The sequence below is a fragment of the Manis pentadactyla genome, chromosome 2 (assembly GCF_030020395.1).
Source record: "Manis pentadactyla isolate mManPen7 chromosome 2, mManPen7.hap1, whole genome shotgun sequence".
Taxonomy (NCBI): domain Eukaryota; kingdom Metazoa; phylum Chordata; class Mammalia; order Pholidota; family Manidae; genus Manis; species Manis pentadactyla.
The window spans coordinates 157,755,678-157,774,113 of NC_080020.1; the positions used below are offsets into that span (position 1 = coordinate 157,755,678).

General features: G+C 34.1%; 1 protein-coding gene across 1 annotated transcript in view; it reads left to right on the forward strand.

Annotated features, from left to right (window-relative positions):
- The window catches only part of ZC3H6 (zinc finger CCCH-type containing 6), an 81,488-nt gene extending 63,321 nt beyond the window's left edge, over positions 1-18,167 (forward strand). Inside the window, exons 6-12 of the mRNA XM_036905051.2 lie at positions 1,942-2,058; positions 2,612-2,723; positions 4,804-4,913; positions 5,355-5,608; positions 6,834-7,342; positions 7,661-7,888; positions 10,368-18,167. Of these exons, the coding sequence (XP_036760946.2) occupies positions 1,942-2,058; positions 2,612-2,723; positions 4,804-4,913; positions 5,355-5,608; positions 6,834-7,342; positions 7,661-7,888; positions 10,368-11,836 (2,799 nt within the window). The 3' untranslated portion in view covers positions 11,837-18,167. The remainder of the gene's footprint in view (positions 1-1,941; positions 2,059-2,611; positions 2,724-4,803; positions 4,914-5,354; positions 5,609-6,833; positions 7,343-7,660; positions 7,889-10,367) is intronic.
- Positions 18,168-18,436: the final 269 nt, after the last annotated feature.

An 18,436-nucleotide genomic window follows, 5' to 3' on the forward strand; every position in this document is an offset into this window, starting at 1 on the left:
ACTTCTGTGGTATTAACACTTACAGAGATCTTAAGAGTAGAGGACATTTGTGTTTCTTTTATAGGTTCAAAGTTAAAAGGTCAGATATCTTAGCACTTTGTTTTATCCAAAATTTTATTGTTAAAATTGCTTTGTATTTTCTATAATACCTTGATCAGGATTCCCATAGTTACAGGTACTGAGATACTTTCTAGTCATTTCAATCTAAAAAATGAAACAACTCCCCCAAATCCTCTATTAAAAGAATGAGACATATCATTAGAAGGTAACATAGAAAGAGTGAGTTATTAATGAAACTCAGGTACAATTTGGTGCATTTTTCAGGGTGTTTTTGGTGATGACCTAATACTTGTAATTTCAATCATGTTCCTCAAGTTGGCTCATTGACTTTGTATAATGCACTGTCTTTGGCTACCTGTTTTATTGTAGCCACAATTCTTTGTACAGAGGCACATGTGAGTTAACCATTTATCTCTACCTACTTGTTCTAAATGAGCCTAGAAACAGAAAATGTTTGTGAGTCAAATTTATATAGATTTAAGACATTTTAAATGATCCTATCAGAGTGTAGTTTAAGTAGTTTCGTTGTGGCAAATTGGGTATACTTACATTTTTTTAAAAAAACCTCTGGGATTATCTGTTTTCTTGGTATTTTGTACTTTTCTTCAAAATTCTTATAATAAAACTTTTATTTCAGCTGTGAGTGCTGAGGATCTGATTTAAGTCTCACTATTTATTGCCTCAAGTGTTCATTTATTTTCAGTAGGTTGTGCTTTGTTCTCCTTCTCCCAGCAAATTGAGGGAAGGGGGGGACACTGAAATCAAATGAGAAAAGCAGATAGTCCTTGCACTTCTTCGATGTGTTGATGCGCAGTGCATGCCAGGTGCTTGAAGAACAGCATTGCCTCATAGACTCACAATGGGGTCCTCTGCTGACTGAGTATTGCACTATCTTGCTTCTTAGCCTTACACTCATAGCAAAAGTTGAATAGGGGACTGAGAAGAATTAAGGTACCATACACTAATTTTTCTTAATTTTTTTAAACTTAAAAATTAAAGGGAATTTTATTGTTGTTAACAACCATTTGATCAATAAATATGAGAGATGCCCTCTCAAAAAAAAAAAAATTTAAGGTACTACATCCTCCCTGAATTTTTTTTGCCTAAAGAAAGCACATGCAAAAAAATCTCGGTTTTTTTAGAGATCTGTCTAGAGACATACATTATTGAATATTGGGTTATATCCTTTTAGTCTTTTTTCTTTTTCTTTATTATCATAAAATTGGGATCAGTTTTTCACTTAGTAAAGCACTGTGAACAAATCCCTGTGTCCCTAAATTGTCTTTCCATCCCATGATTTTTGAATAATTGCATTAATAGTCTACCACCTAAATGTATTATAATGTATTTGACCAGCCTCCTAACTTGGGATGTGTAGAGTGTTTCTAGGTTGGTTGGTCGGTTGGTTTTGTTTTGCTGTGTAAATAATTCTGCAGTATTTATTTTTGTGAATTAATCTTTGTGTACCTCCCTGACAATTCCTTCAGAATAATCCTGAAAAGTGCAGTTCTGAGTCAAACAATATAGATATCTTAAATCTTTTATAACATACCTATCAACAAACGTGAGAGTGAATATTTTATTGTACCTTTGCCAAAACTGAGTATTATTGTTAATTTTCAAGCTTTTCATAATTTTATTTTTACAAATATAGTTATGCATCCTTCTTAAAATAGAAAAAAGTTTCTTTGTAACCACTGGTAGCAATAAGCAGTTTGTTAGAATGGTATCACTCTCCAAATAAATGAATAGCATCAGAGTGTCCAGTCTTGACCACTTTAAATAGTTAATTTGTATACTGCTTTCCAGATCCATTTGACTATACATTTTAATACCTACTTAATATTTCATATGTTGCACTCTAATTTCTTTTTCTTTCAGTATAGTAAACCAGGGAAAAAATGGAAGGTTATGACTCAGGAATTTATTAATCAGCACACAGTGGAACACAAAGGAAAACAAATCTGTAAATACTTTCTGGAAGGGAGATGTATTAAGGTAAGTTTCTAGGGGTATCATATTTTAACTTCCAAAATAATCTTTAAAATTTAAAGTCTTTTTGGGGGGTGCTTAGTTTCATTTTTCAAATAGTTGTAGTAAAACTAGTTCTTCAGAATGTGTCTTGCATGGATATGCTGTACAACAGAGCTTTGTTGAAGTCAGATTTTATTTAACAAACATAATGCTGATTGTGTGGCAAGTACTGCTCAAAGGGATTACTAATATTAAGTGTTTTAATCTTTACAGTGACCCTATGAAGTAGTTAGTGTTATCCCCATTTTAAACATGGCCAAACCAAGAAGTTAAGTAGCTATGCTAGAAATCGTGAGTGCTGGTGAACCCAAGTGAGGTCATGCTTACGGGTGCTGCCTCCCCACACAGACACGTCCACTTCCTCGGGCAAGAATTCTGCGGGATTGTTTGAATTATTATTAGCTTATTATTTAAAGACTGAAGAAAAGACCATAGTTCCACCCTGAAACACCATAGAGAAAATTCACTTCAATTGTTTCCTTTTTTCCCTCTACTTTCTTTTCTTTTTTGTAAACAGGGAGATCAATGTAAATTTGATCATGATGCAGAGTTGGAGAAGAGAAAAGAGATCTGCAAATTTTATTTACAAGGGTATTGTACCAAAGGAGAGAACTGCATTTATATGCATAATATCCTTTATTAAAATATGTTAACCAAAATACTGAGGTTTTAAAGCATCATTGAGGTTTTAAAAATTGTAAGTACAACCTAGAAAGCCTAGTTTGGTTTTAAATTTAAAATAATACTTAAACCAAGTCTAGTCAGCTTTTGTACTTTTGTACTTCAAAAAATAAAACTCAAAACTGAGTTTTATTCTTTAAGGAAATTAAATAACTTTCCTTTGGGAAAAAACACTGAAATAAAGATACTTTATATTTAATATACTCAGCTTATAAGTATTCCAAGAGACTGTATTTCTACTTAGGTTCAAGAGTAACAAATTATCATAACTGAAAACGATAAAATCAAAGTCTTGCCAAATCTTACCACCCAATGATTAAACACAGTATATTCTTGCTTACTTCTTCCTTTGGAAATCTATACATTGAAATTTTACTCCTGCCTCCCCTACCCCTCACCACCCAACTGGCATTTCACTGTATTTTAGGACTGGTATAGATCTTAAAAATCACCATATGATGAAAATTATTGAATCTACATGGCCAGCATGAAGGGGCTCATTTTTTATTCTCTCTACTTTGGTATATGTTTGATAGTTTTCAAACTAACTTTTTTTTTAATCCTAAGTGGTCTCACTCTTGAGGGATATCCATGCCAACAAAATGGCATGAAGTCTGAGTCTTTCAGATATTTTTTTATGCTGAAGTATCTATGTGTGAGTGGATGTATATATGTGTCATAAATTTTGCACATAATTTTTTACAAAAATAATGATCCAGCTATGATTGTAAAGGTTGTATTTTTTATTTAACATTGACATCTTTAGTTCATATGGATTCTATTTTAAAGTATGATGTGCAGTAAGAATCTTGTTTTTTTCACATGGTTAATTAATTGTCTCACTTTCACTGATTTAAAATGGCACCTTTAACTAGTTTCTTAATTTCCTTATGTGCACAGTTCTACTTCTGTACAAATATTATACGTTGTGCTATTCCCCTCTATAATAGTGTGATATTTTTGTAAGGCAAATAATCTTCCTCTATCAAAATGTTAAAATAATTTGTCTTACTTAAGAAAAAGTAAAAATTTTAAAGATTTGGTATATTTCTTTAGAAATCAGACACTATTGAATTGTTTCTAAAGGCTTTCAGTCTATTCTTATGTTTTACTCATTAGTCATGCCATTTGTAAGTAATGATAATTTTACTTCTTTCATGATATTTAATGCCTCTTATCTAATTTTAATGGTTTTGGCTACATTGCCAGATAATGTTTAGCTAACAATGTTTGTAGCAGACATTAATACATGTTGTAATGGCAGTGCCGTTTTGCTTTGGCTTGTGGCTGTAATTTTAAGATAGTTTTTTAAAAAAATGAAGTTAAGTAAGTATATCTTTATTTTACTATGAGTTTTTTAAATCAAAAAAGGATTTTGAATTTTATCAGTTGCCTTTTACGTCTGCTGAGATGAGCATAGTTTTTCTCTCATGATCTTATCAATGTGATGATTACAGTAATAAATTTCATAAAGCCACCCAGGAATTTTCTGGACACAAACCACCTGAAAATAGTATATTTTTTGTTATACTTCTGGATTTAATATTTTTTTAAGATGTTTATCTCCAAAATCCAAAAGGTTAGCCTGTAGTTTTCATGTTGGGATATTTGACTTTAACATGACATATCTAGCACCTTTATTTTCTCCACAAATACAAACTCTTGCTACAAAATTTGTTTTGTGTAATATTTTACTGGAAATTAACAGGGCTTATGTAATTAAAATACTATAGTATTTTTATAATTATAAATACTTTTTCTTTAAAAAATAATTTTCTAGTTTAATGGAATAAGATTTAAAAATTTTGAATGTTTTGCTGCATAATTAAAATATTTAATCTTAAAATAAGAATTGTTTAAGTAATAATATAAGAAAGTTAGATCTGTATTATATAACATGATTATATATAATTTAATACAATATGTAGTAAATAATACAGTCTTACTAATTCAGTGCAATTATGCTTTTTGGCTTTAAAATATTAAAGTTTGGTTTTATTTGGTGTGTTCCTTAATATTTTTGTTTACATGAATTTCCATGCAAGTTCTATCATAGTGGAGCAAAATGTTATCAAGGAGATAAGTGTAAATTTTCACATGATGATCTGACTAAAGAAACAAAGAAACTTTTGGACAAAGTGAGTAATGTTTTTGTACCTTGATTATTTGTTAGGTCTGTCTATAGATTCATTTGACCAGAGTCATGTTTATAGTTCATATATAGATCATATTTTATAAAACTCTTGAAAAATCAAGGGTTTGTTATTTTATGTTTTATTCTATAAATATAATATGTTAGAAAAGCAGAATTATTAGACTAGGAATTAAGAATATTTTATTCTTATTCCTATTCTGCCATTAAAAGAGAAAATTTACTTTGGTAAATTAATTTTGGTAAAAATATTCTTTACCTCTCTGAACCTCATTCTGTTCATCAAAAATGAGATAGCTATCTCTGAGCCATTTCAACTTTAATACTATATTTTCTATTAACAAAACTAGTTTACTGAAGTCTTCCTAGTTTTAAGTGGGGAAGAAAGCTTGTTTTTAAATAATAATCTTTGTCAATTATTTTTTAGGTGTTGAATACTGAAGAAGAATCCATAAATGAAGATGAAAGAGAATTAGAAGAACTTAGAAGGCGTGGCATAACTCCTCTTCCCAAACCACCTCCCGGAGTTGGGCTTCTGCCAACCCCACCAGAGCATTTTCCCTTTTCTGATCCTGAAGATGATTTTCAGACAGAGCTCTCTGATGATTTCAAGAAAATTCCATCTCTTTTTGAAATAGTTGTAAAACCTACTATGGATTTAGCACATAAGATTGGGAAGAAGTAAGTTAAAACTTATAAAAATGATGGCTTTTTCCCCCCTAAAAATTCTTAATGAGAAACTAATTTGTATTCCATGTTAATCATGTAATTAAACTTAGGTAGAAAAAGCAGCTATCTGGCATGCACCCCTATTGCTGCTTCCCATTTCCTCTTTGTCCCTAGCCAGTCTACTGCCTGCTATCAGTGCTTTTCTCTATGGAACTCTTAATGCAGCTCCAGAAACCTCTCCACACTGACATTCCTCCCACCTTGTTATGAGGCTGCATTGCTGTTGATTGTATCTTCAATGTGGGTAAAAGTCCTCAGTATATTTGGTTCTTTTGGAGAAATATTTCCTGAGCTGTTAGAGGAAAACTTCTGAGTAAGGGGGATCCAGATTTGTGTTTTCTAACACCACCATTCCAGTCCTGTTGTCCATCTCACAGGGTCTGTGTGCCTGTGTTCTAAATCCCACAGTTGGTTATTCTCTTAACCCTGAACACTCAGGGAAGCAATGAGATATCAGCAAAAAAAGGAACAAGAAATCCATAGCAAGCATCACAATTAATGTGAGCCATTATATCTTCTGTCAAGAAGACAAGTGTGTCCACTGTTGAGCTAATATTGTAGATCAGATCTTAGTCAATGTAAAAAGACAGAGATTAGATATAAAGATTTTAAATGGAGAGGCAAACATTTGGTCAGTTTCCCTCAGTAAACCTAAAAGAATCAACTGATAAACTATTGGAAATAGTAGTTAAATTAATAAGGTGTCCAGAAAGAAGAGCAACATTCAAAAAGTGTTTTTATATGCCAGCAATAACTAATTAGAAATTGAAAAGTTGTATATGTTTGTATAGTATAATATAAATTTTGTTACAAAAAAGATCTGCATATGCTTTAAAAAAGGACTAGAGGAAAACTAATCAAATTTATTGCTGGGTGAGGGGATTAGAAGTGATTCTTATTTATCTTTGTACTTTTCTGTATTTTTCAAACTATCAGGAAATAAGTTCTAGAATAGCTGATAGTAAGCAGCAATTAAGAAAACTGTGGGTTAAACTGAAAGCAAGATACATATGTTGGTGTTTCCACTTACAGATAATGTGGAATCAGTTGCTTCTTAAAAACATAGTATTCTATTCTGATATAGAAACCAACACTTAACCAGTCTCTATTTAGAAATGTAACATTCTTGTTTGTCTCTTTTCTTTGAACTAAGAAATATTATTCTTTTTGTCTACAGGCCACCAGCATTTTATAACAGTGCCTCACCACCAGGACCACAATTTCAGGATAGCAGCCCACATCCTCAACATATCTATAGTTCTGGGTCAAGTCCAGGTCCTGGACCTAATATGTCTCAGGGACACCATAGTCCTGTGATGCACCTAGGCTCCCCTGGGCATCATCCCTGTGCAGGACCTCCTGGTCTCCCAATGTCACAGAGCCCACCATTGCCGCCTGGTCCACCAGTTGTAGACCCTCATGGTCAAGCTGGAGTACTTGTTCAACCAGACATACCTTTGACACCACCAAGTATGAGTGGTGCTTACCATTGCCCAGGCTTTCCAGAGCACATGGTGAAAGTGCCTGGAGAGAATCACTGTTGTCCGGGTTCAGCACACATGCAAAGTACTGGTGAAGTGCAGCTCAGCACCAATTATGAGTCCTTACAGAACCCAGCTGAGTTTTATGATAATTACTATTCACAGCATGCCGTACATACTTTTCAGCCACCCAGTAACTCTGGTGGTAAGTTGACCTTTTGAAATAACTTATCATTTTAAGTAAGCAGAGTCCTATTTTACATTAAAAGCATGGTAAGAATATATGTTTTAAGTAAAGCTAAGTAAAATATGACGGAATTGAAATCTTAAGATATGTTTTAAATTTGACCAAACATTTGTAACAATAGAACTTCAGATAACTTTTAAAAACATTTACAATCACATAATAATTTGATAATCAAATGTGATTGTATTAGAGCTTCAGTTTCTTGTAACTTACAGTGGTACTCTGTAGTATTATGTGCTCAATCACTGCCTGTCTCTTTCCATGTTATGTATGTAGATGGAATGTGGCCTGGTGAATTTGCCCCGCATCAGCCTCCCATAGTTCAAGACTCACCTGACCACGGGAGTGGGTCTGATGGCAGCAACAGGACAGGCCCCAGCCCCCTGCCCACTCCGGGTCTGCTCCCTGCAGTGCAGAGAGCTCTTTTTGTCCGACTTACTCAGAAGTACCAAGATGAAGAGCCAAGCAGCACCCAGCTTCAAAGGGCGCCAAGCAAGGAAGAAGGTGTGTTCGTTGTTATGATAGCATCTTACCTGTTTGGATCACTCAGTTCCTGAATGGTCTTGAATAGGTTAGACTTTGAAAACTGAGTTGCTCTGGACTATTTATTCTATTTCCAATTTACCTTGTAGCTTCTGTCTTCTTGGGATTGATTGTGGTTTCCAGTGCCATTAGTAATTAATTGCAAAGGGTTTACCTTGAAGCAGTGAATAGATCTGAGGCTAGAGTGTGAGGCCTGGTCAAGCAGACTTGCAATTAAGTCTTCTTTATTTGGAATAAAAGAAGTAGAACAGAAGCAGGACACCTTCCAGTTCAGGAATTTTTACTTCTAGCTCAAGTTCAAAATGATTCAGTTATTAGAGAACTTTTTATGGGTATCAGCTATATATTTCAGATTCTGGTATATTATTAATGAATATTATTGTTAATTTAAAAGATAATGTGGAGACACTAGTTTTACTTTAGTGTTTTTGGTATCAATAAGTCTACAGCAATTAGTTAATTCAGTTAAAGAGAGAAAAATTTAAAGCACCCAGTTCTAATGAATTACTAAATTGATATGTTTGGCCACTCTTAAATATAAAATTTGGAAGTAACTATGTAAAACTAGGTAACACTAGGTAGTTACAAGCTACTCTTTGAACATTATTTGGTACATATTCAAAGAAGGTAATATTCTCTTCATTTATTTAACATCACAGGGAAATAAAAGATTCCTAATAGGTTTATTTCGTGTATGATATATGTTTACTCCTTTAAGTGCTAAAACTTAATTTTAAGAAACAGCTGTTTTAATGGTAATCTTTATATGAAGTCTTATGAAACTTTATATTTTCATAAACAAGAAAATTACAACTTTTCTAGATGATAGAAAATTTTGTGCTATAATATATAATTGGTGGTATTTAAGGGGGTTGTTTTCTCTGTATATAGGAAATATTCTTGAACAGCTAGAGTTTTTTCGTGTTCATTTTTATAAAGTTTAATGCCTTTATACATTTTGTCGGTTCTATGATAAAAAGCTGATAAAAAGCTATCATCTCCTATCTAATATCTACTTCCTATTGGCCTATCTGTACTTTTCTACTTTCCTTCTTCTATATTCATTCTCGTAACAAAAAGGATTTAAGACTGTTTTTAAGACTGTTTATAAAGTATATTGATATGAAAGTGAAAATAAAATAGCATCCTATCTATTAGGATCAGATTTGGATCATCTTACCAATTTGGATTAAGGAACAAATTCGATGAGGAATGAAATGGTATGCAGAAATATTTGAAATAATTGAAACATGGTTAGCACTCTGGACTCTGAAATAACTGAAACAGGCAAAAATGAATCACAGGCTGAGCCCCAGACTTCCTGGAGGCCAAAGGAGAAAAGAGATCTAGTGTCTAAAAGTGGTTTTTGCAGATACCAAGATCCAAGTAAATCTTTTTTCCAGTATGATATGGTATGTACTATTTTAAACCAAATCCCCACCCAAAGCCCAATGCTTGTTTTGTAAGCACTACTCTGTTCCCATTAAAGTTCCATGTAATAGAAATACCTTAGTGAGCAGTGAGATGAAGTGAAAATGAGAGTATCTACAATATTCTATCGATCTAAAATAGTCTAGGGTTTGTGTGTGTGTGTGTGTGTGTGTGTGTGTGTGTGCGCGCGAATGTATGTAGCTAATTCAGGGTCAACCTATGGATGTTTTAATGGAGAGAAAGGAGACACACCCTCCTGGAGCATCAATTTACAGTTTCTCCCACTCTACCAGAGAGAAGACCTGTGACAATTAAGCTTCTTAACGTGTCTAACACACTGAGGTTAGATAGGCTTTAGGAGTAAGGTCCCACATGTTCTCATGATGTTAAAGTATATAAATTTTAGGATGTTAGTTTTATTTGTTAGTTTTAATTTAATATTTTTAATATTTGATTAGCTAATATATTCACATAGGTCAAACATCTAAAAACATAATAAAGTGTAAATGAATTCTCTGCCTCTTCCTTCATTTGTTCAGTTCCCATTGCTTCCTTAACTATCAATATTAGCATTTTTTTCTTTGCAGATTTTTTTTATGTCTCTCCCTTGTTATCTTGATAAAATCCAGAGCTATGAAGCTTAAAGATCACTTGAATTAAAGAGATCCAAATTTTAGCATTCCTTCCCAAGGGTATTTTCCCTTCTTCCCCAGCCCTGTCATACTACACGTTTCTGATTTCCCTTTGGCCACTCAGAATGAAAGATCCTAACTGAAGGACATTGCACGTGTAGTAATACCATGCCTCTTACTTTACAGAGTATAGTAACTGAATTGGTAATTGTCATCCCACATCTTATCTTGTTCCAGTGTTGAAATTCTGGCTTTTTCATGAGGCATTTTCTTGGTTACGCTACACTTATTTCAGAAATAGCATGTGGTGTTCTTATCTTAATTAAAACCAAACATGAATGCTTCATTCTTTACAGTAAGTTTTTGTCTGCATTTAGATGATACTGTTAACTGGTATTCCAGTAGTGAAGAGGAAGAAGGAAGCAGTGTCAAGTCAATACTGAGAACATTACAGAAACAAACAGAAACTTTAAGGAATCAGCAACAGCCTTCTACAGAGCTCAGCACTCCCACTGATCCGAGACTTGCTAAAGAGAAAAATAAAGGGAACCAAATTGTTGACCCTAGACTTAGGACTATCCAAAGGCAAGACATTAGGAAGTCTTCTGAGTCTGCCCCACTGGACCGTAGACTTGCATGGGATCCCAGGAAACTGAGAGGGAATGGAAGTGGTCATGTTAGCTCTTCTGGGGGAGCGAAGTCTGATTTACATCATGCAAGTGCTGGCACTAATGTCAAACACAAAAGAGGAGATGATGATGATGAAGATGCAGAAAGAGAACTGAGAGAAAAAGCTTTCTTAATACCTTTGGATTCTTCCCCTGGTGTAGTACTCCAAGATCCAAGGTCACAATTGAGACAATTCAGTCACATTAAAATGGATATTATCCTAACCAAACCCAACTTTGCAAAACATATTGTGTGGGCTCCAGAAGACTTACTTCCAGTCCCTTTACCTAAACCTGACCCAGTATCTTCAATCAATTTACCTCTGCCCCCTCTTATAGCTGACCAGAGACTCAATAGGTTATTGAATACAAAAAGCGACCTTCATCAAAACACAGTGCCCCTTGAGTCAAAATTAGCAGTGAAAGCCAAAATGAACACAAACAGGGAAGGCCACGTTGAACAATTTGGAGATTTACATGGTTCAGGAAGTAAATTAGGAGACCCGAGGCTCCAAAAAAATTTTGATCCTAGACTTCACAGACTGCACAATACAGAGTCTCATCAAGTGACGGTTATGAAGGATTCACATACATCAAAGGGTGCCCCTCAGTTAGCCAGATCAAACCCCAGGCCCTCACAGCCCTCAGGGGCCATAACTGGCAATTCTGGTCCTGGGGCATTGCCTCCATATGCTCCGAAACTCTCTTCAGCTGGCCTTTTACTGGGAACTCCAAGTTCAGTTCTTAGTGGTATTAGTTTGTATGACCCCAGGGAGCATGGGTCAGTGTCTGCATCAGAGCTAGCAACAGAGAATGCAGAGAACCAGAAAAACAGTGATGGTTTAAAAAGTAGTGACATAAATGAGCCTTCTTCTCCTGGAAAAGCAATCCTGCCACAGAAAACCACTGCAAATGTGGAAGAGACTGCTGATGGGCCAGCTGACCCACAGGGAGATAGCCTCAGGAGTTCCGGCATGGCTCAGGCCCCAGCAGTGCACAGCCTCCCTATCCAGGCATTAACAGGCTTAATTAGACCCCAGTACAGCGATCCAAGGCAGCCACGGCAGCCGGGACAGGTGAGCCCCAATCCAGATAATGATCCCAGTAGAGAAACTGATGATAAATCTCTGAAAGAGGTTTTTAAAACTTTTGATCCAACTGCTTCACCGTTTTGTTAGCTATTGTGTAACTAAGCAATTCTTTTCACTCTTGTGACTGTTGCAGTCCTCTGCTGTTTTGTAACTGGTTTACCTCTATAGTTTATTTATTTTTAAATTATAAACACTTTTCAGCTGCTAGTGTCAGAACCACATGAAATTATATCATCTGAAGCCTGTAGTATTTTATATAATATTTTTATAACTTTGAGAAACTGTAGTAATTGACATAGAAACCTATATATCATGTTAGCATCAGTAAAAGTACTTTTATTGTAAATAAACCATCATGAACTCAACACTCTGCCTGAATATATGCTGATTGTCTTTCATAATTGATGTTTAGATAAATGATTACCAATTTTATATGGTTGTTAGTTTCAAGCAATATGATGTACATTACTTTTGAAGAACAGTATTTTGACTAGGATCCTATTTGTCCACACAGAACTGATTAATATGTAATGCTCACTGATAACTAAAATGTAAAATGAAGTAAAGAAAACATTTTTAAACCACAATTAGAGCAGTTCATGGTTAAGGGCATCACTTTTGTTAGTATTGACAATATTATTTGTGTAAAGGAAGCATTTGAATGTCATTAAAATATTTTATTGTATACTGTTATCATAGAAGTTGGAGATGTATAGATTGTTTGCTAAAGTGAAATATTCCCAGTTTCTCTAATACAACTTTTTAAATTTAATTTTTCACATTAGTTATAAGTTACTGCCTTGTTATATTGTGATGTTTATGTGTTTTAATGTTTTTTGTCTTCAGCAGCATAATTTATATTACTTTTTCAAATGATGTAGCTGCAATAATTGTATTCATCATGACTTTGGCAGTTTTTAACAAAGTTAGTGATTTAAATAAATTTATGAAAATTTAGTGATTATTGCATTAATAATGTTTTAAATGTCCAGGTTCTGTATTTTTTCTTAAATAGCAAGAAAACACAGAGATGGTATAGTCAGCTGTATATGGCTACCAATAAAGAATCTTTTTCATATCTTACCTGACTGGCATTCTATAACAGAGACTGTCTGGTGTTTTAAGTATTTAATATCCTCATAGTTTGGAAATCTCCTAAACTGACTAGAAATTGTATTTTTATGAAAAATAATTTGTATTCATTCTTGTGTATTTGTTGCAGTATACAAATAATGGCAGCCCTATTTGTTTTATATATGTATTATTTATAACTGAAATTAAGTATTACACTGATATATCTTGAACTGGAGGTATATATGACAGTGTTCACTGGTAGCAACTCCAACAAGTAACTTGAAATGAAGCATCTCATTATGAAAGATAATCAAAGTACAAGAACAGTCCTTAGATGAAGAACTAACCTTGAGAAGTGATTTTAAAAATACACAGCAAATATTTCTGTGGGAACCTAACATTCAACAAATGGTTTAATGTTAATACATACACTTTTTTTTTTCTCTTGATTCCATGCTGAAATGGGGTTGCAGTTATGTGAACAGGGACTTTGCCTGCCTAAGAAGTTCATTGCATTATAGGTGGAAGTACAGTTAGTTGTTCAAGGGACTGTGAATTTCTATTTATACCTAGATTCCATTGTTGCCCAAAAAGGCTCTGGATAACATTTTGGGGTTAAAAATTTCAGTTCAAAACCACCACAGAAGTTATTTTCTGAGTTACTCTCCAAGTGAACTTTATTGATAATTAAAAAGTCAATAAAGTGGATAAAACTGATAGAAAAAATTACATGCAATGTTTTTTTATCAGAAAAATATCTGAATTTTAGTAACTAAATTGAAATGTTTAGCAAATATTTATTTCGCTCTTATATTTTATAACTACTGTTAAGTAAATAATGCTGTTTTTATGATATTTTAGATATCATAAAAAAAAGGTAATTTGACTTGTTAGAGATCAAAATAGAATCCAAATTCTTAATAGAGTATGATTTTTACTAAGAAAGAGAAAAACTAATTTAAAAGTCAGATTCAAAAACAACGCAAATTATGATGTTCATTTACTCAGAATTCTTGACTCCCTGTTACAGAATCTATTTTACAACAAAATTTGGGCTTACTTTCAAATTTAAGAATATATTTATATGAAAATGTTTTATTTATGTTTAAAATAAGAATTTTTATTTCTGATGCTTTTTAACTTGAGATATCTTTAGTTTAGGGAATATTCTATTATATCCTGTCTGCCTGGATTATTTTAATACTCTTTTTTTTCCTACTTTCTCACCAAAATTTAAAAAGTAGCCATTTCCCCCAGTAAATAAGCTCCTTTTTAAGGGGAATTGGTGTTTTTATAATCCATATAATTTAATTTACACCAGTACACTAAAAAGTACATGATATCTCTATTTTTGGGAGCCATACATTATAGATAGCAGAAAGAAGTGTATCTTAAGAATCTGGATTAAACTAATTGGTATACAGTTTATCTGTTCATACTGGTTTGTGACAGAATTCTTACCACCTGTTCATTTTGATGTTAAATAAAGTGGGATATACCACAGGACATTGAAGTGGTACAATCAGATGATCATAATTTGAGCAACTACTTTCCCATATCTTGCTTAGTTTTCATTTAAAATTCCTATCTCTGGCACTTCCCAGTTAGGAACTCGTTTTGAACCTTGAAAATGAACCATATGTTGGAGTGATTTCCAACTCTTGCTTCTCTCAGCATTAGGTCTGTTTCTGTCTGAAACCTCTGTCTTTACACAGCTGTGTGCACCAAACCCCAGAATAAGGTTGCAACCAAAGCAGCCTAATTATGAAATGATGTTGCTGAGGTTTCTATTTCTGTTAACTTGCTGTGGAACTTCGCGTAGTTTTCTTTGTTAGTCTTTGTCTTAAGAATTGATGGTTGATTAGTGAGGAAATCTTGAAAGAGTGTTCAAATATGTCACTTTGCTTAATTAGAAAAGATGGAAGAAAGGAGAATTTACGAGGACTGGAGGTTTAAAGACAATGAATTCATATTCTTGCTCTGAATTTATTTATAGGCCTTTTGTCTTATGTCTAGTCCATTATCTGTGAAATGGGTATAATTTTGAGTGCTCACAGATTTGATACGAGTGAATAAATTATTATTTTAAAGTATTTGTAAATATAAAGTTGCTTTACAACTTCTGCAAGCTTGGCCATTATAAAATCACCCACTAGGGTGCATTAAGTTATACAAATGCAAAAATAATATGCTCTGGTTTGTGTGGTTCACCAGTTTTATGAAGTTTCAGATAATATACATTGAAGACACAATAGAATTGCCTAAGAAACTGTTTCAGAGAATATTAACCTATCAAGTTAGCAATTTCCTTAAACATTTTGTGTCTTAGTAAGACACAGGACTTCCCTACTTCAGAGCTATATAGACTTGTAGTATCTGTTCAAGATTTGACCCCTCTGCCCATTTTGTACAGGTTGGATATTGATGGAGGGCTAAAAATGCTGTGACTGTCCATGTTGTATGGTGTGTTTGTTTAAATCATAGCCTGTGTGGTGTGGGCAAAGTGGCCAATTCATTCAGAATAAAAGCCATTTGCTCTTAGAAATTACAAACATATTTACTCCCACCTCTTAGTATATGTTTCTACAAACATGTAAAATGAAGTCTTTCTGAGTAAACACTTGCTTGATAAAGGTATCATTTTCCTTTAGTTAATGGCAACGTGAAATTTGGAAGTTCCTAAGGCTTAGATGTGAGGTCTTGTCCAAATCTTTCCATTTGCACAACCTAGAGTCTCATGGTGGAGATGTTCTTCCTGAGTTCACCCTTCTCGCTGGGGGTTACACTTGGGAGGGGTAGTGTGTGTTAAAAGGCTGTACCTGGGAGGGGTGGTCTGCAGTCAAGCAGTTCACTGATAGAGCCCCTGCAAATTTAACTGATTGGCTTTCTGTAAATTCCTATAAAAGAAAGAGTTGTAATTATGTTCTCAGAAATGATTTGGCAGCACTTGGTAATATCTTCAAAATTAAGTTTAGTAAGATATAAAAGTCGTTAGTAAACTTAATAAGGCTTACTTTAGGGAATCTAAGCTTTGACAAAATGTCACCAAATAGGACCTGAGCATTTAAAGCTGTTTTCTTCACTTACCTGTTATGAGTTAGCATTTATGTAATGCCTTTTCCCCAAGTAGCTTGTGATTTGCAGAACCAGTTTCAGTAGCTACCAATCACTATATTGCTGGAGTTTAGTTTTTGAGTATGTTAGCAGTATCTGCCAGTTGTAAAAGCCCCAATTAAACTGCCTTTCTTGGAAAGAATACAGACCAAAGAAAGGATTCTGAGATAATACCAACATAATATTTAGAATTTCTGTTTTTTAATAAGAAATAATAAGGAATTTTAAACTGTACTTTATGCTTTTGGAGACAGAATCCTTACGTGTCTCCAGACTTTTCTGTTTCCCCATAGCAACAAGCCTAGTTCTAGGTGCACAGTGGGCACTTTATTAACTGCTTGTTGATGCTTCCCCACATCCATCCAAGCTTAGGTATTACAGGGGCTGTCGCCCATTAGAGCAGACGTGGCAGACCATTCTGTATTATATCATAATTAGAAAGAGTACTATTCATAAATTGTATCTCTTTAAGGAGATACAGGACACCTACCTTCTCTTGTTTTGTCCACCCATCCACCAAACCAACCAAACAATGTGAAGGTAGGGCTGTGGCAGCTTAATTTAAGAGTTAAATGTTTCTACAGTAATTCATAACTCTTAAGAGTCCTCCAGACTCACAAGGTAACTTTACTACTTCGTGGTGAGGTTTGAATAAGTCAATAATCTATTCCTGTAGATCTATGAGGGTTTCTTTCTGTAATCCGAAAGAACTGCATAACCAGAGTCCTGTATTTTTATTTCAAAATGTATTTCTTTAATTTTCCTGTTCGCCTCAAAATATCAACTAAGATTATGAAGATACGTCTAAAAATAGCATTTAAAATTTCTTTTATCCTAACACCATAAACAGTAATTTACCCCTTCATGTCATGAATTGGACTCTAAATTTGGGTCTTGTGTCTGGTCCTTAAACACCCTTCATTACCCTTTGGAATAGAACAATCGTGCTACAACTGGCAAACTCATTGTAGGCTAAAGAAAACCTGTATCTTCAAATGAGATTGTGAGTTCTTGTAATAGTATTTTATAGCTTTGTTTATCCTTGAATCTCTGTTTTTTAAACCAAGAATTTATAAGAAAAAAGTTGACATACAGCTAATTACAGTATTTTAGGAAAAAATCACCTCTGTGAATTATTGGGCCCCATACTTCTTGGCTTACTACTATACTGATTTAATATCTCTATGAATATATTAAGGTTGAGAGGAGCAATGAAATTTGCTTTAGCTAATATTTTGTCAGGGGTCTGATACATAGTTTATTGTAAAGGAATTACATATATATAGGCCTGACTTTTTAAAAAATTAGTCATGTTGCTCCCAAACCTCTATTACAAGCAGTATCTTGGGGATGTCAGTGATAGACTACACATTTTATATGCTTTTTAAATAGAGGTGAAAAATAATAAATTATCTATTACTACAGGTAGGAGGTTTTTGTCCACCTCTATTTTACGTCTGTCCTCCATTTAAGTGTTTGAGAGGGAAGTCAAATAAGATAGAATATCTATTCAAGAGGTAGAATTATATTTCCTTATAAAAGTGACAAGAAATAGTAATTTGTATACTTATTTGCCAAAGTTTTTTTAAAAATGTACGTTCCTTACCCTAAATCCTCTGCTCCCCATCCACCACTAAGAAGGGGCTCAGTGTAGTCCCAGGATTCCAGGGCCCCGGTAATTTTGTTGTTAGTCTAGGGCTTCTGTGCCTGCACATGACAAGGGCCTTGATGGCTCTTGTGTCCTAGGGACGCTGTGTGTATGTGTGTGTGTAGGGAGTTACTGTGTCCAGACGTAATGATCACCCATTTTCTATCAGATCCACAGGCAACAGCTGTGGGCTGAAATCCAGGTTAAACCTATTCAGAATGAGATGGAATTTTTTTTTAACTTCCTAGTGTTATTTCAATTCCCCAAGTTGTATCTTAAGTGTTGGGGAAATGCTGCCTTTACTGTTTCAGTTTGGAAGGTGTTACCAGATACCAATTTAGTGGACTACCTGAGTTGTTAATCTACTGTCTGTTCAAAAGATACCAGCAAGGGGTGTGTTTGGCTGACTTGGTCAATTATTCTGTTACAGGACTAACAAATCACTTGGTAAAATCAAGAATATCTTCTACTACTTCTCATTTACTAATAACTAGCCCAAGTTACATTCTATTGCAAGTTTCTGTAATTTTTGCTGTGATACTTTCTATTGTCCTAATTCAAATAAAAGTATTTCTAGTAATATCTGTCTGGCAGTGTTTTGCTTTGCTTTAATAAATCTTCAGCATTTAAAGACAGCATGTTGGGAAGCAGTGTACTCTGGTAAGAACTTGTAAATGGCTCCCCCACTGGCCTTCCTGAGAGAAGGGGACAGCAGAGAGCCTTTTGCTCTCCAGCACCTCCTTAGTAGGCAGACTGTGACTCACTTTACCACATGGATTAACAGCATTTAAAGTCCTATTTCCTGATACTGCCTTTAACTTGGGAGTATCTCTTACATTAGCTTAAATTAA